The 27,976-nt window shown below is 49.3% G+C and overlaps 1 protein-coding gene across 1 annotated transcript; it reads left to right on the forward strand.

The window, feature by feature from the left end:
• The first annotated feature begins 5,873 nt into the window (after window positions 1-5,873).
• On the forward strand, window positions 5,874-8,777 carry LOC138370120 (GATA zinc finger domain-containing protein 14-like). The gene has a single exon (XM_069334107.1). It carries the CDS (start codon window positions 5,874-5,876, stop codon window positions 8,775-8,777), a length of 2,904 nt encoding a protein of 967 aa, XP_069190208.1.
• The last annotated feature ends 19,199 nt before the right edge of the window (window positions 8,778-27,976 follow it).

Genomic DNA, 27,976 nt, shown 5'->3' on the forward strand with positions numbered 1-27,976 from the left:
ACAAATGATATACAGCTTCCCGCTGGTCTCAGTTAAAACCTCTGACGTTGATGTACCAGAGGGCTCTGGGGCCACGAAATATATACATGTCAATTTATTCATTTTAGCCTTGCAACAATACAGTGACACTATTATTGTAATACCTGACCATCTTCTATTACTACTGGTATTAAATATGTCTGTAAGAGAGCATATATTCTTCTCCTTATATCTCTCCCTAATCCTCCGTTTCTCTTCCCTCTCCCTGTGAAAATTAAAATAAAAAAAATATGAACTGCTAAAAATCTAATTAAACTGTGCCGAAAACAAATTCCCCTTTTCAGACTTAATGAAAATGGCAGGATCGCAATTATATATATATATATAGCGATATTTTTTTAAAGGGTGGCAATGAGGCTGACCCCGAACAGGATTATGGCACTCCCAGGCCTCCCATGTATCATCTTGCAAAGTTGGGTGGGACTAACCGCAAGCATCTGGCCTCCTAATTTGGACAGACATTCTCTTTTATACATATACAAATATATAATTCACAATACAAAATCATATATATTTTTACTATGATGCCTAACTACCGCCCATCGAAGATAGACATGCACCTTTGAGATACCAAGGGCTGCTGAAGAGATGGACTCCTTCAACGATCACTGAAACATAAGATGTGCACTTCACCACAATCAACGATTTCATCAACACAGCAGTGCGTGAAGACCTAGACCTCAGGCTCCTGTGGTTACTGATTGGCACTAATAAGTGCCACAACAACCACCATCCCCCACTCATCACCATCACCACCTTTACCCCACACTCACCACAACCACTATCGCCAACACAACCTCCAACCAGCACCACTTACGCCTCTCCATCCTCCACCATCACCCTTAACCACCACAATCACCATCACTATCACCGCCGCCACCACCACCATCACCCCCACCAACATCCCAACGCCTCGGCTAAAGCTTCCCTCAAGCAACAAACAATTCATACTAAATCCTTTGCAAGTGATAACAAGAACGTCGCCTAATCGAGAAAGCGAAGTGTTCACCAATCACAGAACAACGTGTATGGACCAGTAACATCACCAACGGAGGAGCTCCAGCACACGGCTCACACAGCCACGACAGGATGGAATACACTCTCCAGTGATGCACTTTTAACGAGGCGCGAAGAAAAGTCAAGAAGGTTGGCAGCGACGCGATACTTTCATGCTACTTACAGTTGACGATTGTTGAGACGGGCTGCTGAAGAGACGGGCTGCTGAAGAGACGGGCTGCTGAAGAGACGGGCTGCTGAAGAGACGGGGTCATGAAGAGACGGGCTGCTGAAGAGACGGGCTGCTGAAGAGACAGGGTCATGAAGAGACGGGCTGCTGAAGAGACGGGCTGCTGAAGAGACGGCCTGCTGAAGAGACGGGCTGCTGAAGAGACGGGCTGCTGAAGAGACGGGGTCATGAAGAGACGGGCTGCTGAAGAGATGGGGTCATGAAGAGACGGGCTGCTGAAGAGACGGGGTCATGAAGAGGCGGGCTGCTGAAGAGACGGGCTGCTGAAGAGACGGGGTCATGAAGAGACGGGCTGCTGAAGAGATGGAGTCATGAAGAGACGGGCTGCTGAAGAGACGGGGTCATGAAGAGACGGCCTGCTGAAGAGACGGGCTGCTGAAGAGACGGGCTGCTGAAGAGACGGGGTCATGAAGAGACGGGCTGCTGAAGAGATGGGGTCATGAAGAGACGGGCTGCTGAAGAGACGGGGTCATGAAGAGGCGGGCTGCTGAAGAGACGGGCTGCTGAAGAGACGGGGTCATGAAGAGACGGGCTGCTGAAGAGATGGAGTCATGAAGAGACGGGCTGCTGAAGAGACGGGGTCATGAAGAGACGGCCTGCTGAAGAGACGGGCTGCTGAAGAGATGGACTCCGGAACTACCGTCTGCCACCGTCGGGAGGTAGGTACCGGTGGCCTGGAGGCACCTGCCACCGTCTGGAGGTAGGTACCGATGGCCTGGAGGCACCTGCCACCGTCGGGAGGTAGGTACCGGTGGCCGGGAGGCACCTGCCACCGTCTGGAGGTAGGTACCGATGGCCTGGAGGCACCTGCCACCGTCGGGAGGTAGGTACCGGTGGCCTGGAGGCACCTGCCACCGTCTGGAGGTAGGTACCGATGGCCTGGAGGCACCTGCCACCGTCGGGAGGTAGGTACCGGTGGCCTGGATGCACCTGCCACCGTCTGGAGGTAGGTACCGATGGCCTGGTGGCACCTGCCACCGTCGGGAGGTAGGTACCGGTGGCCTGGATGCACCTGCCACCGTCTGGAGGTAGGTACCGGTGGCCTGGTGGCACCTGCCACCGTCGGGAGGTAGGTACCGGTGGCCTGGAGGCACCTGCCACCGTCTGGAGGTAGGTACCGATGGCCTGGAGGCACCTGCCACCGTCGGGAGGTAGGTACCGGTGGCCGGGAGGCACCTGCCACCGTCTGGAGGTAGGTACCGATGGCCTGGAGGCACCTGCCACCGTCGGGAGGTAGGTACCGGTGGCCTGGAGGCACCTGCCACCGTCTGGAGGTAGGTACCGATGGCCTGGAGGCACCTGCCACCGTCGGGAGGTAGGTACCGGTGGCCTGGATGCACCTGCCACCGTCGGGAGGTAGGTACCGGTGGCCTGGAGGCACCTACCACCGTCGGGAGGTAGGTACCGGTGGCCTGGTGGCACCTACCACCGTCAGGAGGTAGGTACCGGTGGCCTGGTGGCACCTGCCACCGTCAGGAGGTAGATACCGGTGGCCTGGAGGCACTTGCCACCGTCAGGAGGTAGGTACCGGTGGCCTGGTGGCACCTGCCACCGTCGGGAGGTAGGTACCGGTGACCTGGAGGCACCTGCCACCGTCAGGAGGTAGGTACCGGTGACCTGGAGGCACCTGCCACCGTCAGGAGGTAGGTACCGGTGGCCTGGAGGCACCTACCACCGTCGGGAGGTAGGTACCGGTGGCCTGGTGGCACCTGCCACCGTCAGGAGGTAGGTACCGGTGGCCTGGAGGCACTTGCCACCGTCAGGAGGTAGGTACCGGTGGCCTGGTGGCACCTGCCACCGTCGGGAGGTAGGTACCGGTGGCCTGGAGGCACTTGCCACCGTCAGGAGGTAGGTACCGGTGGCCTGGTGGCACCTGCCACCGTCGGGAGGTAGGTACCGGTGACCTGGAGGCACCTGCCACCGTCAGGAGGTAGGTACCGGTGACCTGGAGGCACCTGCCACCGTCAGGAGGTAGGTACCGGTGGCCTGGAGGCACCTTCCACCGTCGGGAGGTAGGTACCGGTGGCCTGGAGGCACCTGCCACCGTCAGGAGGTAGGTACCGGTGGCCTGGAGGCACCTACCACCGTCAGGAGGTAGGTACCGGTGGCCTGGAGGCACCTGCCACCGTCAGGAGGTAGGTACCGGTGGCCTGGTGGCACCTGCCACCGTCAGGAGGTAGGTACCGGTGGCCTGGAGGCACCTGCCACCGTCGGGAGGTAGGTACCGGTGGCCTGGTGGCACCTGCCACCGTCAGGAGGTAGGTACCGGTGGCCTGGAGGCACCTGCCACCGTCAGGAGGTAGGTACCGGTGGCCTGGTGGCACCTGCCACCGTCAGGAGGTAGGTACCGGTGACCTGGAGGCACCTACCACCGTCAGGAGGTAGGTACCGGTGGCCTGGAGGCACCTACCACCGTCAGGAGGTAGGTACCGGTGGCCTGGAGGCACCTGCCACCGTCGGGAGGTAGGTACCGGTGGCCTGGAGGTACCTACCACCGTCGGGAGGTAGGTACCGGTGGCCTGGAGGTACCTACCACCGTCAGGAGGTAGGTACCGGTGACCTGGAGGCACCTGCCACCGTCAGGAGGTAGGTACCGGTGACCTGGAGGCACCTACCACCGTCGGGAGGTAGGTACCGGTGACCTGGAGGCACCTACCACCGTCAGGAGGTAGGTACCGGTGACCTGGAGGCACCTACCACCGTCAGGAGGTAGGTACCGGTGGCCTGGAGGTACCTACCACCGTCGGGAGGTAGGTACCGGTGGTCTGGAGGCACCTACCACCGTCCGGAGGTAGGTACCGGTGACCTGGAGGCACCTACCACCGTCAGGAGGTAGGTACCGGTGACCTGGAGGCACCTGCCACCGTCGGGAGGTAGGTACCGGTGACCTGGAGGCACCTACCACCGTCAGGAGGTAGGTACCGGTGACCTGGAGGCACCTACCACCGTCAGGAGGTAGGTACCGGTGGCCTGGAGGCACCTGCCACCGTCTGGAGGTAGGTACCGGTGGCCTGGAGGCACCTGCCACCGTCAGGAGGTAGGTACCGGTGGCCTGGAGGCACCTGCCACCGTCAGGAGGTAGGTACCGGTGGTCTGGAGGCACCTACCACCGTCAGGAGGTAGGTACCGGTGACCTGGAGGCACCTACCACCGTCGGGAGGTAGGTACCGGTGACCTGGAGGCACCTACCACCGTCAGGAGGTAGGTACCGGTGACCTGGAGGCACCTACCACCGTCAGGAGGTAGGTACCGGTGACCTGGAGGCACCTGCCACCGTCAGGAGGTAGGTACCGGTGACCTGGAGGCACCTACCACCGTCAGGAGGTAGGTACCGGTGACCTGGAGGCACCTGCCACCGTCAGGAGGTAGGTACCGGTGGTCTGGAGGCACCTGCCGCCTTCAATACCTCGGAGCACCTCGGAAAGCAATCTAGCATAAGTGAACTCAAATGACCGCGAAAACATACCGCGGCGCGCGCTCAGACGTTCCCATTACCCCGGAGAGCTGCACTTTCCCTCCTCCTCGTGCCTCCACACTTGCTTCTTCCCTCCCACATTCAATCACTCACTCCTATGTTCCCCCCTCCCACTCCCTCCCACCACATTTTGCTCTCTAAAATCCCTAATATATTTCCTCCCACGGTCGATCATCCGCCACGTCCTCTCTCACCATCCATCTCTCACTCTTTCCTCCCTCCCATGTTCACTCATTTCCTCCTCCCATGTTCACTCCCCATCATTCCTCACCGCCAGTAGCCAGACAGCGTGGGGGTCACAGCTGACTTTTGCTTCATTACACTTTTCTCCATTCTCCTCTATTAATTTTTGTATTTTGTTGTCAATAATCTCCATCTCTTCATTTGAAGTTTTAGTGAACTGGCAACGCAGTCTTAAATACACTTTTTTATTTATAATGAATCAATTACATTGTTTATTTAATATTTATACTTATTTATATTACTGGTGCTATTTAGTATTATTAGAATTAGTGGTAGGAATAGTAATGGTAGAAACAGCAGAAGCAGTAGTAGAACAAATAGTAATTCAGTAGTAGTAGTAGTAATAATAGTGGTAGAAGTAATAGCAGTAATAGTGGAGATACTCTGGGTTTTCCATTCAATGATGTATCATCAATTTATGCGAACAATACAAATTATTTCGATACAAATGTGTGTTTCAGAATATAATTGTATATGCTTTATAAGTGTATTTTTTGGCCAAGTGTCATTATGTGAAGCGATATAACCAAAAACATGCAACAAAATAAGAGATTCCTAAGCTGACGCTCGAGAAATGTGCTTCCTCAATGATCACACTCAAGCGCCCGTCTTTTACATGATCGTACTAAGACATCTGTCTCCTATGTTGTTCAACACAAGAGTCTACATGTTGCCTGATCACACGCAAGAGTCTACATGTTGCCTGATCACACGCAAGAGTCTACATGTTGCCTGATCACACGCAAGAGTCTACATGTTGCCTGTTCACACGCAAGAGTCTACATGTTGCCTGATCACACGCAAGAGTCTACATGTTGCCTGATCACACGCAAGAGTCTACATGTTGCCTGATCACACGCAAGAGTCTACATGTTGCCTGTTCACACGCAAGAGTCTACATGTGGCCTGTTCACACGCAAGAGTCTACATGTTGCCTGTTCACACGCAAGACTCTACATGTTGCCTGATCACACGCAAGAGTCTACATGTTGCCTGATCACACGCAAGAGTCTACATGTTGCCTGTTCACACGCAAGAGTCTACATGTTGCCTGTTCACACGCAAGAGTCTACATGTTGCCTGATCACACGCAAGAGTCTACATGTTGCCTGTTCACACGCAAGAGTCTACATGTTGCCTGATCACACGCAAGAGTCTACATGTTGCCTGATCACACGCAAGAGTCTACATGTTGCATGTTCACACGCAGGAGTCTACATGTTGCATGTTCACACGCAAGAGAAACATCCTCAAATTAACAGCCACAACAGCCACATGGACAACAGCAACATGGACAACAGCCACATGGACAACAGCCACATGGATAACATCCACATGGACAACAGCCACATGGACAACATCCACATGGATAACATCCACATGGACAACAGCAACATGGACAACATCAACATGGACAACAGCCACATGGACAACAGCCACATGGACAACAGCCACATGGACAACAGCCACATGGACAACATCCACATGGACAACAGCAACATGGACAACATCAACATGGACAACATCCACATGGACAACATCCACATGGACAACAGCCACATGGACAACATCCACATGGATAACATCCACATGGACAACAGCAACATGGACAACAGCAACATGGACAACATCAACATGGACAACATCCACATGGACAACATCCACATGGACAACAGCAACATGGACAACAACAACATGGACAACATCCACATGGACAACAGCCACATGGACAACATCCACATGGAAAACATCCACATGGACAACAGCCACATGGACAACATCCACATGGACAACATCCACATGGACAACAGCAACATGGACAACAGCAACATGGACAACAGCCACATGGACAACAGCCACATGGACAACAGCCACATGGACAACATCCACATGGACAACAGCCACATGGACAACATCCACATGGACAACAGCCACATGGACAACATCCACATGGACAACAGCCACATGGACAACAGCCACATGGACAACATCCACATGGACAACAGCAACATGGACAACAGCCACATGGACAACAACAACATGGACAACAGCAACATGGACAACAGCCACATGGACAACAGCAACATGGACAACATCCACATGGACAACATCCACATGGACAACAGCAACATGGACAACAACCACATGGACAACAACAACATGGACAACAGCAACATGGACAACAGCCACATGGACAACAGCAACATGGACAACATCCACATGGACAACATCCACATGGACAACAGCAACATGGACAACAGCCACATGGACAACATCCACATGGACAACATCCACATGGACAACAGCAACATGGACAACAGCCACATGGACAACAGCAACATGGACAACAGCCACATGGACAACAGCAACATGGACAACAGCCACATGGACAACATCCACATGGACAACAGCCACATGGACAACATCCACATGGACAACATCCAAATGGACAACAGCAACATGGACAACAGCAACATGGACAACATCCACATGGACAACAGCCACATGGACAACATCCACATGGACAACATCCACATGGACAACAGCCACATGGACAACAGCAACATGGACAACATCCACATGGACAACAGCAACATGGACAACAGCCACATGGACAACAGCAACATGGACAACAGCCACATGGACAACATCCACATGGACAACAGCCACATGGACAACAGCCACATGGACAACAGCCACATGGACAACAGCAACATGGACAACATCCACATGGACAACAACAACATGGACAACATCCACATGGACAACATCCACATGGACAACAGCAACATGGACAACAGCCACATGGACAACATCCACATGGACAACAGCAACAAGGACAACAGCCACATGGACAACATCCACATGGACAACAGCCACATGGACAACATCCACATGGACAACAGCCACATGGATAACATCCACATGGACAACAGCCACATGGACAACAGCCACATGGACAACATCCACATGGACAATATCCACATGGACAACAGCCACATGGACAACAGCCACATGGACAACAGCCACATGGACAACATCCACATGGACAACATCCACATGGACAATATCCACATGGACAACAGCCACATGGACAACAGCCACATGGACAACAGCCACATGGACAACAGCCACATGGACAACAGCCACATGGACAACAGCCACATGGACAACAGCCACATGGACAACAGCAACATAGACAACAGCCACATGGACAACAGCAATATAGACAACAGCCACATGGACAACAGCCACATGGATAACAGCCACATGGACAACAACCACATGGACAACAGCCACATGGACAACAGCAACATGGACAACAGCAACATGGACAACAACCACATGGACAACAGCCACATGGCTAACAGCCACATGGACAACAGCCACATGGACAACATCCACATGGACAACATCCACATGGACAACAGCAACATGGACAACATCCACATGGACAACAGCCATATGGATAAAAGCAACATGGACAACATCCACATGGACAACAGCCATATGGATAACAGTAACATGGACAACAGCCACATGGACAACAGCCACATGGACAACATCCACATGGACAACATCCACATGGACAACAGCCACATGGACAACATCCACATGGACAACATCCACATGGACAACATCCACATGGACAACAGCCATATGGATAACAGCAACATGGACAACAGCCACATGGACAACAGCCACATGGACAACAGCCACATGGACAACAGCAACATGGACAACAGCCACATAGACAACATCGCTTTCATGTGATCGCTCAGATAAAGTGCCGCCGTCGATGATAAGTGTGGTCAGTGTAGAGGGTCTGGACGCATGTGGTCAGTGTAGAGGGTCTTGACGCAGGTGGTCAATGTAGAGGGTCTGGACGCAGGTGGTCAGTGTAGAGGGTCTGGACGCAGGTGGTCAATGTAGATGGTCTGGACGCAGGTGGTCAGTGTAGAGGGTCTGGACGCATATGGTCAGTGTAGAGGGTCTGGACGCAGGTGGTCAGTGTAGAGGGTCTGGACGCAGGTGGTCAGTGTAGAGGGTCTGGACGCAGGTGGTCAGTGTAGAGGGTCTGGACGCATGTGGTCAGTGTAGAGGGTCTGGACGCATATTGTCAGTGTAGAGGGTCTGGACGCAGGTGGTCAGTGTAGAGGGTCTGGACGCATGTGGTCAGTGTAGAGGGTCTTGACGCAGGTGGTCAATGTAGAGGGTCTGGACGCAGGTGGTCAGTGTAGAGGGTCTGGACGCATGTGGTCAGTGTAGAGGGTCTGGACGCATATGGTCAGTGTAGAGGGTCTGGACGCAGGTGGTCAGTGTAGAGGGTCTGGACGCAGGTGGTCAGTGTAGAGGGTCTGGACGCAGGTGGTCAGTGTAGAGGGTCTGGACGCATATGGTCAGTGTAGAGGGTCTGGACGCATGTGGTCAGTGTAGAGGGTCTGGACGCATGTGGTCAGTGTAGAGGGTCTGGACGCATGTGGTCAGTGTAGAGGGTCTGGACGCATGTGGTCAGTGTAGAGGGTCTGGACGCATGTGGTCAGTGTAGAGGGTCTGGACGCATGTGGTCAGTGTAGAGGGTCTGGACGTATGTGGTCAGTGTAGAGGGTCTGGACGCATGTGGTCAGTGTAGAGGGTCTGGACGCATGTGGTCAGTGTAGAGGGTCTAGACGCATGTGGTCAGTGTAGAAGGTCTGGACGCATGTGGTCATTGTAGAGGGTCTGGACGCATGTGGTCAGTGTAGAGGGTCTGGACGTATGTGGTCAGTGTAGAGGGTCTGGACGTATGTGGTCAGTGTAGAGGGTCTGGACGCATGTGGTTAGTGGTGAGGGTCTAGACGCATGTGGTCAGTGTAGAAGGTCTGGACGCATGTGGTCAGTGTAGAGGGTCTGGACGCATGTGGTCAGTGTAGAGGGTCTGGACGCATGTGGTCAGTGTAGAGGGTCTGGACGCATTTGGTCAGTGTAGAGGGTCTGGACGTATGTGGTCAGTGTAGAGGGTCTGGACGCATGTGGTCAGTGTAGAGGGTCTGGACGCATGTGGTCAGTGTAGAGGGTCTGGACGTATGTGGTCAGTGTAGAGGGTCTGGACGTATGTGGTCAGTGTAGAGGGTCTAGACGCATGTGGTCAGTGTAGAGGGTCTGGACGCATGTGGTCAGTGTAGAGGGTCTGGACGTAGGTGGTCAGTGTAGAGGGTCTGGACGCATGTGGTCAGTGTAGAGGGTCTGGACGCATGTGGTCAGTGTCGAGGGTCTTGACGCATGTGGTCAGTGTAGAGGGTCTGGACGCATGTGGTCAGTGTAGAGGGTCTGGACGTATGTAGGTCAGTGTAGAGGGTCTTGACGCATGTGGTCAGTGTAGAGGGTTTGGACGCATGTGGTCAGTGTAGGGGGTCTGGACGCAGGTGGTCAGTGTAGAGGGTCTAGACGCATGTGGTCAGTGTAGAGGGTTCTGGACGCATGTGGTCAGTGTAGAGGGTCTAGACGCATGTGGTCAGTGTAGAGGGTCTGGACGCAGGTGGTCAGTGTAGAGGGTCTGGACGCAGGTGGTCAGTGTAGAGGGTCTGGACGCAGGTGGTCAGTGTAGAGGGTCTGGACGCAGGTGGTCAGTGTAGAGGGTCTGGACGCATATGGTCAGTGTAGAGGGTCTGGACGCAGGTGGTCAGTGTAGAGGGTCTGGACGCATGTGGTCAGTGTAGAGGGTCTGGACGCATGTGGTCAGTGTAGAGGGTCTGGACGCATGTGGTCAGTGTAGAGGGTCTGGACGCATGTGGTCAGTGTAGAGGGTCTGGACGCAGGTGGTCAGTGTAGAGGGTCTGGACGCAGGTGGTCAGTGTAGAGGGTCTGGACGCATGTGGTCAGTGTAGAGGGTCTGGACGCATGTGGTCAGTGTAGAGGGTCTGGACGCATGTGGTCAGTGTAGAGGGTCTGGACGCATGTGGTCAGTGTAGAGGGTCTGGACGCATGTGGTCAGTGTAGAGGGTCTGGACGCATGTGGTCAGTGTAGAGGGTCTGGACGCATGTGGTCAGTGTAGAGGGTCTGGACGCATGTGGTCAGTGTAGAGGGTCTGGACGCATGTGGTCAGTGTAGAGGGTCTGGACGCATGTGGTCAGTGTAGAGGGTCTGGACGCATGTGGTCAGTGTAGAGGGTCTAGGACGCATGTGGTCAGTGTAGAGGGTCTGGACGCATGTGGTCAGTGTAGAGGGTCTGGACGCATGTGGTCAGTGTAGAGGGTCTGGACGCATGTGGTCAGTGTAGAGGGTCTGGACGCATGTGGTCAGTGTAGAGGGTCTGGACGCATGTGGTCAGTGTAGAGGGTCTAGACGCATGTGGTCAGTGTAGAGGGTCTGGACGCATGTGGTCAGTGTAGAGGGTCTGGACGCATGTGGTCAGTGTAGAGGGTCTGGACGCATGTGGTCAGTGTAGAGGGTCTGGACGCATGTGGTCAGTGTAGAGGGTCTGGACGTATGTGGTCAGTGTAGAGGGTCTGGACGCATGTGGTCAGTGTAGAGGGTCTGGACGCATGTGGTCAGTGTAGAGGGTCTGGACGCATGTGGTCAGTGTAGAGGGTCTGGACGTATGTGGTCAGTGTAGAGGGTCTGGACGCATGTGGTCAGTGTAGAGGGTCTGGACGCATGTGGTCAGTGTAGAGGGTCTGGACGTATGTGGTCAGTGTAGAGGGTCTGGACGCATGTGGTCAGTGTAGAGGGTCTGGACGCATGTGGTCAGTGTCGAGGGTCTTGACGCATGTGGTCAGTGTAGAGGGTCTGGACGCATGTGGTCAGTGTAGAGGGTCTGGACGTATGTAGTCAGTGTAGAGGGTCTTGACGCATGTGGTCAGTGTAGAGGGTTTGGACGCATGTGGTCAGTGTAGGGGGTCTGGACGCAGGTGGTCAGTGTAGAGGGTCTAGACGCATGTGGTCAGTGTAGAGGGTTCTGGACGCATGTGGTCAGTGTAGAGGGTCTAGACGCATGTGGTCAGTGTAGAGGGTCTGGACGCAGGTGGTCAGTGTAGAGGGTCTGGACGCAGGTGGTCAGTGTAGAGGGTCTGGACGCAGGTGGTCAGTGTAGAGGGTCTGGACGCAGGTGGTCAGTGTAGAGGGTCTGGACGCATATGGTCAGTGTAGAGGGTCTGGACGCAGGTGGTCAGTGTAGAGGGTCTGGACGCATGTGGTAAGTGTAGAGGGTCTGGACGCACGTGGTCAGTGTAGAGGGTCTGGACGCAGGTGGTCAGTGTAGAGGGTCTGGACGCAGGTAGTCAGTGTAGAGGGTCTGGACGCAGGTGGTCAGTGTAGAGGGTCTGGACGCATGTGGTCAGTGTAGAGGGTCTGGACGCAGGTGGTCAGTGTAGAGGGTCTGGACGCATGTGGTCAGTGTAGAGGGTCTGGACGCATATGGTCAGTGTAGAGGGTCTGGACGTAGGTGGTCAGTGTAGAGGGTCTGGACGCAGGTGGTCAGTGTAGAGGGTCTGGACGCAGGTGGTCAGTGTAGAGGGTCTGGACGCATATGGTCAGTGTAGAGGGTCTGGACGCATGTGGTCAGTGTAGAGGGTCTGGACGCATGTGGTCAGTGTAGAGGGTCTGGACGCATGTGGTCAGTGTAGAGGGTCTGGACGCATGTGGTCAGTGTAGAGGGTCTGGACGCATGTGGTCAGTGTAGAGGGTCTGGACGCATGTGGTCAGTGTAGAGGGTCTGGACGTATGTGGTCAGTGTAGAGGGTCTGGACGCATGTGGTCAGTGTAGAGGGTCTGGACGCATGTGGTCAGTGTAGAGGGTCTAGACGCATGTGGTCAGTGTAGAAGGTCTGGACGCATGTGGTCATTGTAGAGGGTCTGGACGCATGTGGTCAGTGTAGAGGGTCTGGACGTATGTGGTCAGTGTAGAGGGTCTGGACGTATGTGGTCAGTGTAGAGGGTCTGGACGCATGTGGTTAGTGTAGAGGGTCTAGACGCATGTGGTCAGTGTAGAAGGTCTGGACGCATGTGGTCAGTGTAGAGGGTCTGGACGCATGTGGTCAGTGTAGAGGGTCTGGACGCATGTGGTCAGTGTAGAGGGTCTGGACGCATTTGGTCAGTGTAGAGGGTCTGGACGTATGTGGTCAGTGTAGAGGGTCTGGACGCATGTGGTCAGTGTAGAGGGTCTGGACGCATGTGGTCAGTGTAGAGGGTCTGGACGTATGTGGTCAGTGTAGAGGGTCTGGACGTATGTGGTCAGTGTAGAGGGTCTAGACGCATGTGGTCAGTGTAGAGGGTCTGGACGCATGTGGTCAGTGTAGAGGGTCTGGACGTAGGTGGTCAGTGTAGAGGGTCTGGACGCATGTGGTCAGTGTAGAGGGTCTGGACGCATGTGGTCAGTGTCGAGGGTCTTGACGCATGTGGTCAGTGTAGAGGGTCTGGACGCAGGTGGTCAGTGTAGAGGGTCTAGACGCATGTGGTCAGTGTAGAGGGTTCTGGACGCATGTGGTCAGTGTAGAGGGTCTAGACGCATGTGGTCAGTGTAGAGGGTCTAGACGCATGTGGTCAGTGTAGAGGGTCTGGACGCATGTGGTCAGTGTAGAAGGTCTGGACGCAGGTGGTCAGTGTAGAGGGTCTGGAGACATGTGGTCAGTGAACTTACCCCCATACTAGAAATCTTTAACAATCCATCACACATATATGACCATCCAAGAAGTTCGTTACCGACCTAGAGACCTCTGCCCCTTAGTTACCGACCTAGAGACCACTGCCCCTCCGTTACCGACCTAGAGACCACTGCCCCTCCGTTACCGACCTAGAGACCACTGCCCCTCCTGTAAACAGTCTGCTTTCCTATAAGCCTCTGATTCCCAAACTGGTGATCATGACTTCCCTGAGGAACCTTTTTGTAATATGTAAGGGGCCATAAGTCTAGGCTGGACACAACATCTTGTATTATAATAACAAAATACATGGATTTAAGGAAAAAAATTGTTGCTTAAAACCAAGTGTTGGGGACCATTAATAAGGTCGGTGTATGACAGAAGGGTAATAACGGTGAAGAGTTTCGGAACCACTGCAATTAGCACTTGATTATCATAGAAATCGAGTACCAGCCTAGTAGCACATCGCCCTGTCAAGCCTTATCACCGCGAAAACAAGTAAATATTTGTTTATCATGCAAACTATGCAACGTAGTTGGCATTGGCCTTCCTAGTAACTCACAGACTTACTAAATTCCTTTGATTATTTGGCTATCCAAAAAACCCTTGATCATCCTAGAAACTATTTCATTAAACCGTCCAAGACACGCTGGGTGATTCTGGAAACTCTTGGACCTCAGTAAAACAAATCTCAAGACCCTAAAAAACAAAAAGTCTCCAATTCTCCTCCACCACCTCACACTCCCTTGCACATTTCACGAACATTCTTGGCCACCCTCTGGAAACCGCCTTGCGGACGGTCTGGAAAGTTATCATAAATATCCCTGCCGCTCCTTGGGGACATTCGCTTACCCTTCTTGCCTTTCCAACGGTCCATTTTCTTCCAGGACTTCACCTCTCCTTTTCGTCTCTTGGCCATACAGCCGCCTATTTTTCAGGAAGGGGGGGCATGATTTGACCTCTCTCCCTCCCTCCCTCCCTTCCTTTCCCTTCCTATCTTCCAAGCAACCAAGTATCTTCCAGGATTTATCATCCCCTTTCTCACCTTGCCTTCCAAGCTTTCCATTTTCTTCCAGAATATTTCGCTTGTGTCACTTTTCTCTTCTTCACTTTCTTTTCTCTTATTTACAGTAATTGGTGGATTAGTTCAGAGCCCATATTTCTCAAGTCTTGATAATCTCTGGATTTAGTGTCCTCTACGTTCCAAATGTCATTTATGCCTTACTCTGTATTTTTCGTATAATATCCTTTGTTATGGTATTTTGGTTCAGACAATATGTTCGTGTTTGTGTGGTCAGATCTCCGTCTGTGTCACGTTATTGGGTTTGTCATGGGCTTTGTTTCTTTTCTCGAGTAATAGTTTTACATGATCCCCGGCCCCTCGGGATGTGTATTGAGTACACGACACAACTTATTGTTATTGAAAACACGTAGACGACAGAGAATAATGAAAAAAAAATTTGGTGTAGCTCAGGATACCTTAACTCAACACCTTGTGTAGCTCAGGATACCTTTACTCAACATCTTGTGTAGCTCAGGATACCTTTACTCAACACCTTGTGTAGCTCAGGATACCTTTACTCAACACCTTGTGTAGCTCAGGATACCTTTACTCAACACCTTGTGTAGCTCAGGATACCTTTACTCAACACCTTGTGTAGCTCAGAATAGCTTTACTCAATACCTTGTGTAGCTCAGGATACCTTTATTCAACACCTTGTGTAGCTCAGGAAACCTTTACACATCGCTTTGTGTAGCTCACTATACATTTGCTCAGCGCCTTGTGTAGCTCTGGAAATGTTTGCGATTCACTATAATCAGACACTTCACCCTTGACAAAGTCAGTGATGCTGACGTAACGTTCAGCAAAGGTGTTTGGTGCTACAAATGACGTTTTTCACCTTTTTTTTAAGCAAACACTGACAGGTAGGAGTAGGAGCCCCCGAGAACAGTATCGATGTTCTTCCTCAATGTCTCGCTGTACGAACAATTCTTTGAGAAAGTATTAAAATAAACAGATAAGAGGCAATTTCGAACTCATGATGGTTTACTAATAGATTTTATTATGGAATTAATATATATCCAACTTAATAAAACTCATCCTCACATATTCTAAACCAGCCTAACATAAACTAACCTAACCTAACCAAGCCCTGGCCAAATCTAAACTAAGCTAAAGAAAACAGAGTCAATCCACAGCAAACCTATCGATAATATATATGTTGTTGTATCAATTAGAAAACTGTACTCTTCGTAATCCCAGAATACGGAAAAATCCATGACATAACTGTGTTTTTTCACCCCGAGTGTACTAGTGAGTTCTTGAAGGGAAGTGGCGGATATCTCACACGATCAAGTGGCTTTTGTACACTCATTACAAGCTATGTACAGTATGATAGTCACTCAGGTCTGAAGATCTCATCTCCGCCGTCACGTACATATGACTGGCGAACGTGGAAAGTGATAGGGGAGACGCAGGTTACCGTGCTAGGATATGTATATATGTGTGTGTGTGTGTGTGTGTGTGTGTGTACTCATCTAGTTGTGCTTGCGGGGGTTGAGCTCTGGCTCTTTGGTCCCGCCTCTCAACCGTCAATCAACAGGTGTACAGGTTCCTGAGCCTATTGGGCTCTATCATATCTACACGTGAAACTGTGTATGGAGTCAGCTTCCACCACATCACTTCCTAATGCATTCCATTTGTCAACCACTCTGAAACTAAAAAAGTTCTTTATAATATCTCTGTGGCTCATTTGAGCACTCAGTTTCCACCTGTATCCCCTAGTGCGTGTGCCCCTTGTGTTAAACAGCCTGTCTTTATCAACCCTGTCGATTCCCTTGAGAATCTTGAATATATTGATCATGTCCCCCCTAACTCTTCTGTCTTCCAACGAAGTGAGGTTCAATTCCCGTAGTCTCTCCTCGTAGCTCATACCTCTCAGCTCGGGTACTAGTCTGTTGGCAAACCTTTGAACCTTTTCCAGTTTAGTCTTATGCTTGACTAGATATGGACTCCATGCTGGAGCCGCATACTCCAGGATTGGTCTGACATATGTGGTATATAATGTTCTGAAAGATTCCTTACACAAGTTTCTAAAGGCCGTTCTTATGTTAGCCAACCTGGCATATGCTGCTGATGTTATCCTCTTGATATGAGCTTCAGGGGACAGGTCTGGCGTGATATCAACCCCCAGGTCTTTCTCTCTCTCTGACTCTTGAAGTATTTCGTCTCCCAAATTTTACCTTGTATCTGGTCTCTTGCTTCCTACCCCTAGCTTCATTACATTACATTTGCTTGGGTTAAACTCTAACAGCCATTTTTTCGACCATTCCTGCAGCTTGTCCAGGTCTTCTTGAAGCCTCAAGCTGTCCTCCTCTGTCTTAATCCTTCTCATAATTTTGGCGTCGTCAGCAAATATTGAGAGGAATGAGTCTATACCCTCTGGGAGATCATTTACGTATATCAGAAACAGGATGGGTCCAAGCACAGAGCCCTGTGAGACTCCACTGGTGACTTCACTCCATTCTGAGGTCTCACCCCTCACTATAACTCTCTGCTTCCTATTGCTTAGGTACTCCCTTATCCACTGGAGCGCCCTACCAGTTACCCCTGCCTGTTTCTCCAGCTTATGCATCAACATTTTATGGGGTACTGTGTCAAAGGCTTTCCGACAGTCAAAAAAATGCAGTCCGCCTATCCTTTTCTATCTTGCTTAATCTTTGTCACCTGATCGTAGAATTCTATCAAGCCTGTAAGGCAAGATTTACCCTCCCTGAACCCATGTTGATGGGTTGTCACGAAGTCTCTTCTCTCCAGTTGTGTTACTAGGTTTTTTCTCACAATCTTCTCCATCACCTTGCATGGTATACAAGTTAAGGACACTGGACTGTAGTTCAGTGCCTCTTGTCTGTCACCCTTTCTAAATATTGGTACTACATTAGCAGTCTTCCATATTTCTGGGAGGTCTCCCGTTTCCAGTGACCTACTATACACTATGGAGAGTGGCAAGTAAAGTGCTCTTGCACACTCTTTCAATACCCATGGTGAGATTCCATCCGGCCCAACAGCTTTTCTCACATTCAGCTCCAATAGGTGCTTCTTGACCTCCTCTCTTGTAATTTCGAACCTTTCCAAGGTCACCTGATTTGCTGCCACCTCTCCTAGCGCCGTGACTTCTCCTTGTTCTATTGTAAAGACCTCCTGGAACCTATTGTTGAGTTCTTCACACACCTCTTTGTCATTCTCTGTGTACCTGTCCACACCCGTTCTAAGTTTCATCACTTGTTCCTTCACTGTTCTCTTCCTCCTGATGTGACTGTGTAGTAGCTTTGGTTCGGTCTTGGCTTTATTAGCTATATCATTTTCATACCTTTTCTCAGCTGCTCTTCTCACACTAACATACTCGTTCCTGGTTCTCTGGTATCTCTCTCTACTTTCTGGTGTTCTGTTTTTACGGAAGTTCCTCCATGCCCTTTTGTTCAGCTCCTTTGCTTTCATACATTCCCTATTAAACCACGGATTCTTCCTTTGCTTCTCTGTTTTTTCCTGTTGGGCTGGGACAAACCTGCTTATAGCCTCCTGACATTTTTGGGTGACATAGTCCATCATGTCTTGTACGGACTTGGTTCCGAGTTCTGTGTCCCAATGTATATCCCATAGGAATTTATTCATCTCCTCATAGTTTCTCTTTCGGTACGCCAGCTCTTTGTTTCCCAGTTCTTTTTTGGGGGTGATAATTCTTAGCTCAACCAGGTACTCAAAGCTCAATACACTATGATCACTCATTCCCAAGGGGGCTACCAACTTAACTTCCCTTATATCCGACTCATTTAGGATAAATATCAGATCAAGCAAGACTGGTTCATCCCCTCCTCTCGTTCTTGTCGGTCCCTTGACGTGTTGACTTAGAAAGTTTTTTGTTGCCACATCCAGCAGCTTAGCTCTCCATGTGTCTGAGCCTCCATGTGGGTCTCTGTTCCCCCAATCTATCTTTCCATGGATGAAGTCTCCCATGATTAGTAGCCTGGATCCGTTCCTGCTAGCCACAGAAGCTGCTCTCTCTATTATATTGATGGTAGCCAAGTTGTTTCTATCATATTCCTGTCTGGGTCTTCTGTCATTCGGTGGGGGTTATATATGACTACTACTATAATTTTCTGTCCTCCAGTTGCTATGGTGCCTGATATGTAGCCACTGAAAACTTCACAGTTCTGAATTACCATCTCTTCGAAACTCCAACCTTTTCTTAGTAGCAAAGCTACACCACCTCCTCCTCTCCCTTCTCTCTCTTTCCCCACTACACAGTAGCCCTGTGGAAACACTGCGTTTGTTATGGTGTTTGTTAGCTTTGTTTCTGTGAGTGCTATTATGTCTAGATTGTCTTCTAGTGCCCATACTCCGAGTTCACTTGTTTTATTTGTAATCCCATCTATGTATTTAGTGTACATTGCCTTGAAGCTCACTTTCTTCAGTTCATTTTCTTGCCCCTTCTTGGTGAGCATTCTGCTGGTGTGGGAAGCTTTTCCGTGGGTGAGAGGATCTGTGAGGTGGTTTGCAGGGTCTCAGAGGATTTTGGGGTGAGGGGTGGGGAGTTTCAGGGAGGGGGGACAGGTAGGGTGTGGGTTAAGGAGATAGGGGGGGACATGGAGGATACGGGGTGAGGAGGGAGGAGGGATAGGGAGGGTATGAGATGAAGGGGGAGGGAGGAAAGGTGGGAGGGGGGACATGATGGGAATGGGGAAGGGGTGACAGGGTAAGAATGGGGTGGGGGGGGGAGGGTTGGGTGGGGGCAGGTAGGGTGAGGGGAAGTGAGGGTTCTATGCAGAGGGGGGTGGTGGTGTTGCCCTCCCCTCTGGTGTTGCTGGGATGCTGGTTTTGGGTTTGCCTCTTGTCTCTAGGACTGTTGTGTTGGGGGCTGTGATTTCCTGGTTTGCTCCTCTCTCCCTGCACTTCCTTCTCGCCTCTGCTGCCCTGGCTCTCTCCTTCTTCGTCCTGTCCCTCTGCAGGAATACTTTCTTGTATCCCTCCACATGCTGCAGTCAACTCCTCCTTTCGAGAATATCCTCCTTCGTGGTTTCGTTTGTAAACACCACCTTTACAAGTCGGTTTCTGTCCTTGTTGTACCAGCCCAACCTGAAAACCTTCTCAATGTTTCGTTCAGCCCCTTCAATCTGTAACCCCTTCAGTAGCCCCTGTACTGCCTCTCTATCCTTGCTATTCCATTCTTGCCTGTTGGTTCCTTCCTGTTCTTTGATGCCTACAACTACCACTGATCTTTTTCTCCCCAGCAGCTGAGTGGTGCACCTTGCTGCTTCCTGTGAGGTGGCTGCTTGCATGGCTACCTCCCTCACTGTGTCCATTGCTTCTGAGCTCTTTTTCAGTATGTCCGCAAATGTTTCAGGTACAGAGGCATTTCCTTCCAATGTAACATTCCCACCTTCCCTTTGGATGATAATCTGATGCTCGGCCTCTTTATTTTTCTCTGTGAGGGATTTGATCTCCTTCCTTGCTGATGTCAGCTCACTTTGCAGGTTGTTAATTGTAATCCTCATTTCCTGCATCTCCTTCCTGAATTCCTCCAGAATTTGGGTTAACATGTGCTTTGTTTGGTCACTCTGGCTGTTCCCTGTGTCCCTGTTGCGTCCACCTGCCATTTTGCCCTTGTCAAGAGAGAGCAAGAGAGAGAGAGCAAGAGAGAGAGCAAGAATGGTCCTAGTGTGAGAGTGGGTGTGGTGGGGGGGGGGGGGGATTAGCAGCTTATCTGGGTTCCCAGTGAGCTCACAGTTGCTGTCCCTGTTACCTGTCTACCACGATTGTATTATTACGATTGTATTATTGAATGGAATGCAATAGTGTCTATGATATGATATTATATAAACCTTGCACACTGTTGGAGACTTATGAGAGACACTTACCAGCCAGCCCCCACAAGCACTCTAGGTGAATACACGGCGTGTCGTCGGTAATCCTGTGAGGTCTTCATGTCTCCACGTGGGTCCCGGCTGATGCGACTGATGCTGCCTCAAGAATTCGATCTTCACTAGCTTTCTTCTCTAAATTCACTACGATAATTCACCACGAGATGTGATCAGTGTGTTTCATTACAACTGTGTAGAACTGTGTGTGTGTGTGTGTGTGTGAGTGTGTATATCACGAAACTAAACACGTGATTAAAAATGTGACAGTGTCAGACCACGGAGGAAAATTGAAACAGGAATTTCCTTAAGTACTTTCATATATGGAGTGAAGAGTCTTTACTACCAGACACCTTCTGAAGATGCATTAATATACAGAAGTACTTAAGGAAATTCCTGTTTCAATTTTCCTCTGTGGTCTGACACTGTCATTATATATATATATATATATGACGTACCTAGTAGCCAGAACGCACTTTTCAGCCTACTATGCAAGGCCCGATTTGCCTAATAAGCCAAGTTTTCCTAATTTAATACATTTTCTCTAATTATTTTCTTATGAAATGATAAAGCTACCCATTTCATTATGTATGAGGTCAATTTTTTTTTATTGGAGCTAAAATTAATGTAGATATATGACCGAACCTAACCAACCCTACCTAACCTAACCTAACCTATCTTTATAGGTTAGGTTAGGTTAGGTAGCCGAAAAAGTTAGGTTAGGTTAGGTTAGGTAGGTTAGGTAGTCGAAAAGCAATTAATTCATGAAAACTTGGCTTATTAGGCAAATCGGGCCTTGCATAGTAGGCTCAGATGTGAGTTCTGGCTACTAGGTACGACATTATATATATATATATATATATATATATATATATATATATATATATATATATATATATATATATATTATATATATATATATATATATATATATATATATATATATATATATATATATATATATATATATATACATATATATGGACCAAGCAACACTACCAGTGAGATTTGGGGGGATAGGCATACAAAAGACAACTGAGATAGAACTTCCAGCATTCCTATCCTACTGTACAGCAGCCAACGAATTGGTAGGGCAGATCCTACCAGAGCGTATGAGAGACACAGCGGGAACTAATGATCAAACGTTCATCGAAGCAGCCAGACAATGGGAAACCATTGCACACCCTCTACCCCGACCACAAGCTCCATAAGACCACAAGCAGGCCCACTGGGATAGCTCCATAATGGAAAAGACTGTCACAGCAAAGATAAACAACCCAGATGCTGAAAACAAAGCCCGCCTCCTAGCGGTAACAGCACCCCACGCCGGGGATTTTTTATTAGCTATGCCCAATGCAGCCCTGGGAACTCGCCTGAATCATGACGCTCTCCGCATTGGAGTTGCCCTTCGCCTTGCCGCCCCATCCTCACTGAACATAGGTGCATCTACGGAACTGCGATGGCAGATCAATATGGTCATCATGGTCTGGTATGTCGTAAATCACAGGGTAAGATTGCAAGACAAGAAGAAGTCAACGACATCATCAAGAGGAGCCTCGCCACAACCCGCTGCCTGGCACAAAGAGAACCACACTTATTCAGACTTAACGACCCTCAGAAGCGCCCAGCTGGGGTTACCTTGCTTCCTTGGAAGGATGATAAGCAAGTGGTGTGGGACTACACGTGCGCTGCCACACTGGCCAGTACCTACCTCCACTACAGCACACGTGAAGGGGGTGGCGTTGCTCCTTTCAGGGAATCGCAGAAAATTATCAAATACAGAGGTCTGGCACACTGCTACAGCTTTGTTCCGATCGGCTCGGAGACCCTCGGTTCGTAGAGAAAATGTGCATTGAAGTTCCTGAAGGAATTAGCTGACAAATTGATCAGAGAGCAAAAAGTTTCTTGTTCCAGCGCCTCAGTGTTGTGATTCAGAGGGGAAATGCCTGTTGTGTCTTGGGCACTAGTCCAACTTCAGAGGAATTCGAAGAAGTGTTTGACTTGCAACAATGATCGAACCCGTCTGTGACATTTATCAATGTTTCCCATTGTCGTGTTATTCAAGAGATCAATAACCTATCAACACTTTTTGTATCAACCCATGTATATCTTTTAACTATTAATACACAATAAAGCACAAAGAACACAAAATGAAGGGGGCGGTAGGAGAAAAGCACACAGAAACTGTATTGGAGGGGATCTACACACATAAATATGCACATCATTTTCAGTAGTGAGATTCGAACAGAGGTCGTCAGCGAAGTACTTTGCGAGAAATGCTCGAACGTTATCAGTTGAAAAGTTGTATTTAAACCTTTTTCATTCATTAGCTGTGGGTTTTCCGGCTGGATAAACGAACATTTGACCTTTGTTAATGAGGACAGGCTGGGTAGTTCTTTGTTGGCTTTCTAGATGGACGTTCTAGGACGTTCCCTCCGTAAGCTGGATAAGGGTGTTTGATATGCAGCGCTTCGGCTATGTCTAGCTTCTTTTGTCGATGGATTGGTCGATTATGTTGGCCTTGCTGGTAGGATCTCTCTGGTGATGATCCGGTTGTGTGTACAATATTATGTGATCATTGGTAGAACCTTTGTTGTTTGGACATTGTCAACCACCTGACAAAGTGTGCATTATATGTCATGTAGGAGACGATGTGCACCTCTTCGGTATTTTATAGGCGTATTTAGATCAATTCTTATTATTAGAATTTATATTGATATGTTGTTTCTCATTTTTTAGTGCATTGTTTTATCTGTTAGGTAACGTGTGCCACCGACTAGTTTCTTTAATACTTTCGACTGAACGTGGCACAGTTGCAAAATTGAAATGCCCTGTTGTTACATTATTATTTAGATTAGTAAATATTCTCTATAGCGAAGGCCTACCATTCTTGAGTTGAATTTCCGTTTTTTTTTATTTGTAATCGTTTTGACAAGTTTACACTTTGACTATAGACATGTTAATAACGAGAGCGACATCCCACAATAATCATACTCAGTCATTATCATGAAACCCGTGATAGCAGAAATTGCATAGAAACACCTGCGGAAAATATGTATGTGTTGCATGGACCTGTGTTGCATGGACCCATCTTGCGTGTACCTGTGTTGCGTGGACCCATGCTGCGTGTACCTGTGTTGTGTGTACCTGTAGTTGCGTGCACCTGTGTTGCATGACCCAGTGTTGCGTGGCCCTATGCTGCGTGGCCCTGTGTTGCGGGCACTTGTTCTGCTTGGCCCTGTGTTGCGGGCACATGTGCTGCGTGGCCCTGTGGTACGGGCACCTGTGCTGCTTGGCCCTGTGTTGCGGGCACCTGTGCTGCGTGGCCCTGTGGTACGGGCACCAGTGCTGCGTGGCCCTGTGTTGCGTGGACCTCCTGTGTGTGACAGATGACACGGGACGCTGCACAACGGTGAAGCTAGAACACGGCTCAAACATAATATAGTCATGGTGTAAATTGTCACGGGGGGAGGGGGGTGGGCTGGGGCTCCACTAGCAATCGGCTTCTAGGGCTCAGAAGGCAGAATACTCCGCCCCTCTGACTCTCGGGACTCACCAGAATCTCCTGGTCCCACAGGAGAGGACCAGCAGTGCCCACCACCGCAGGTCTTTGCTCCCACCACTGTGGGGTGCCACTGATTCACCCTGGGAGCCCTTCAGTTAACCACGGGGAAACTGCTGCTAGCAATTCCGGCCTAGACCCGTGGGGAAGTGAAGGAAGACCCAAGCTTACCTTTTAACAATAAATTTCCCTGAGTCTTGCCTGCCAGACAAAAAGGTTGCAAGAATTCCTTTCCCGCCTGCCTTTCCTATCTTCCTTTAACAAGGTCGCCAGCTGGGATGAGATACCTGCACCCCAGCAATGCAGTTCAGTGGATGTATTCTATACTTCTTGTTGCCACAGTGTTGCTACTCTCTCGACGGTGATACTGGGCGGATGGCCTAGGGTACACTTTTATGTAAGTCTGTGCTGCTTTACCACTCTCCAGGCAATAAGACCTTCTGTAGAAAACGTGGTGTTCACTAGGTGGTACTATGATAACCCTCGTGTATGCTCATAGAGATTATTATGGAGGCACACTCAAACACAATGATAAAATGTGTGAATTTACTGACATAAACTACATGATCACACATATATTTACAAACAATACAGGAATGGAAAAAGGAGAATAATAAATCTGGAGATCGTCAGCAACTCTTCTTTCACGACCTCCAACAACTCCACCAACTGGGCAGATTAAAAGGGGGCCACACACTCCCTCACAGAGGTGCCTCTTCGTCCACGTCGGCACCTCCTCCTCAACTGCCCCGTCGTCCAGACACAGTGTCCTCTTCAACAGTCCTGGACACAAGCTGTCCTGCAGCCTATCCTACTACTGGTGTATCAACATTATGCTATAACACACATATATGAACATAATGGCCTATCTAGCCTAATCAAACAAGGGGTAATGGGAGGGAAATTTTTCTACCTTTACATTCCTGGCTCACGACGCCTGTCCCTCGATGGTGTGAGGTTCACACGCTTCCTGAGTCGGTTCTTGACGATCCAGGAACGTTCCGCAAGTCCTCAGGTGTCGTGAAGCCTTCGCGTCATTGCCAAACCATTCACAGAGTTTCAGATATCCCAATCCTGGTTCACCATTGGGCACTGAGCAAATCACTGCATGCACTCACTCGTCCCTTTCACAAGGCGTTGCTCCTTGTCCTAGGAACGGTGTCGTCCCTCCAAAGTCCTCAGTGAATGTGACTCAGTCACAGCTAGGCCTACTCGCTACACCTTCCAGACCGTCAGCTCAGGCGGCGCCGTCCGGCGTCGTCGCCGGCCGATTCTTCAAGTTTTGACACTTCTCTGCTTAATTAACTTGGCTTCTTCTTGCTTCCCGGAAGCACAGGGTCTCCAATAACAATGGTGCGCTGCGATGGCTAATTTAATCCACTGAATAAGGCTTGTAGAGCCTTAAATCCTCGAGAGCTGACCGAGGCGCGTCCTCTCACCTCCACAGTCAGGTCAACTCTGACGTTGGCACCGACCCGGGGCACTCGGTGACGTCACGGCGGGCTCTGATTGGTCGCCCGTGACCTAAGCCACCCAATCCGCACTCGGCTAGCGTTTTCTACAAAATGGAGGATCTGCAGGTAGGGGGTACTACTTCATTTGTATCTGGGCGCCTCTCTCCTCTTACCAACAAACTTATAACGTAAATTCCTCCCTTATCTGGCGACGATCAGGTCGCCGCATATACCAACAGACTCCCTGTATCTCAGAGAATCAGTAGAGAAAGCTGATATGACTCTTACAGCAGGCACACGGAAGAAATAGGAGAGGGCACCATAACAAAATTTAGCAAACACCGCTACTGATATAAGTTATACACGGCTATACGGAGGAAAAATGACCCATCCTCAGGCCCTGTTTTTCCAAGCTGTGGACGACCACAGCGAAGCATTCTCCAATTTTAATGTGCTGAGAATTGAAAAAAATGCATTTTCTTATTCATAAGGCAATATTATTATATATTATAATATTATGCATAGTTTCGCCTAGGTTTGGTTATGTTAGGCGTTTAGGTTCTGTTGGCAGTTGTTTGTATTTGTAGCATGTGGGTGACCCGCTCCCAGGCTGTGGTCGTCGAAGCTGTGGACAACCTCAGAGGCACATTCATTAATTTAAACGTACTGTCTGTTCACAATATATTGTTATTATATTTTATAATTGGATTAATAGTTAGGAGTAGATTAGACTTATAGAGATGTTTAGGTTCTGTTGGAAATTATTTATACCTGCAGTGGGTTGCTGAAGCATTTGCAACCTGGCTTCAGGCTAGGCTCGTTAAAGCGCTGGCCATCCTAACCTCCCCCACATACTGATGACACGTATGGAAATTTGTATGTAATATGTTTTAAAAATATTTGTTCTCATACATAAATTGGTATTATTATATGTTGGAGTTGTGTGTATAGTTAGGCTTAGGATACGTTAGGATTCGTGCTCGTATACCAGATAAATTAATATATCAAAGCTACAGGAATTAGACAAGACAAAGAAAGTCGAACAGACAGATAGCGTTGGGAGCTACAGACTGCTGTTGTTTGGCACAGTGCCACACTTGAAATATGCTGGATAAGCAGGAACCAGAGGGGAACGTGCTACAGTGGTCAAGAAAGAACCTGTCCAATAGAACCAAACACCCAAAAGAGGGAGAAGTCATCAGAGTCGGAGATTGTACAAGGAGGCTCCCACGGTGGACAGTTCAGGAATCCTTCATATATCTGGTTCATGTGATTGAGCTTCCAGAGGAAAAAAGAACCCTTGAGCTAAATATTTTCCTGAAAATCTGAAACTTCTGAGGGGGATAAACACATAGGAAAAATGGGAAATACTTCTGGAAAACCTAAAAATGTTGCTGGAGATCTGGATATGATCTTGGAGGACCTGGATATAATCTTGGACGACCTGGAAGTCCTGGAGAAATCGCAAGAATGGCCTAGTATGTGGCTGGTTGAGTGCTACTTCAGCAAAATGTGACGAATATTTAAGGTGCAGATAATAGAGAGAGATAAAAAAAAAGACGATACACAATTACAAAGGCATTGAACCAAGGACTCTCGAGTCAGCCTGTCCCTACCCTACCGACCTACGCGTCGAAAACATAAATGTTGGTAAGCCGCTCTGAATTTTAGTACTCTGTTATTTGTCCGTTTGGTATTTTGACGTCAGTATATCATGTATTACTTGAGAAGATGAGGATGGAGTGAGTAGTCATTAAGTAGAACCAATCTCTGGCACTCGTCACGCGGATATCACCATTTGCTAGTTTTCCAGCACTAGGAAAGCCTCTAGCAACTTGGGTTGGACGGTAGATCGATAGTCTTGCTTAATGCAGGTCGGCGTTCAATCCCCGGCCGTCCAAGTGGTTGGACACCATTCCTTTCTTGCCGTCCTATCCCGAATCTTTATCCTGACCCGAATCTTTATCCTGACTTTATCCCAGTGCTGTATAGTCTAATGGCTTGGCGCTTTCCCCTGATAGAGTCCTCTCTTTCCTCTAGCAATGTAAGTTGTTCAGGAACAGTTCTGATATATAGATACTACATATATCTATATAGTATCCATATATATATCTATATGAGTATTTATAGATAGATACTCCACTAAAGTGGAGTATCTATTCTGTATTCTGGAGTATAGTGGAGTATCTATGCACACTCCACTTTAGTGGAGTGTGCATTTCATTGAAAGTATTCTCCTGTAAAGAAGTTAAGAGTTATTACTTATCTTTAGCAACTGAAGGTGTAAATCCTATATTCATTTGAGGAGAGACGAAGCCGGAAAGCCCTGTGTAGAACATGTTGACTACTTATCGTTAATGTCAGGCTCCATTTGTTAAAATTATTTGTCACAAGTGATACACGAACTAGGTGGTATATGAAGA

The sequence above is a fragment of the Procambarus clarkii genome, chromosome 31 (assembly GCF_040958095.1).
Source record: "Procambarus clarkii isolate CNS0578487 chromosome 31, FALCON_Pclarkii_2.0, whole genome shotgun sequence".
NCBI classification, from domain to species: domain Eukaryota; kingdom Metazoa; phylum Arthropoda; class Malacostraca; order Decapoda; family Cambaridae; genus Procambarus; species Procambarus clarkii.

Coding starts and splice junctions, on each gene's coding strand:
- LOC138370120 (XM_069334107.1), top strand. CDS start 5,874: ATGTTGCCTGTTCACACGCAAGAGTCTACATGTGGCCTGTTCACACGC.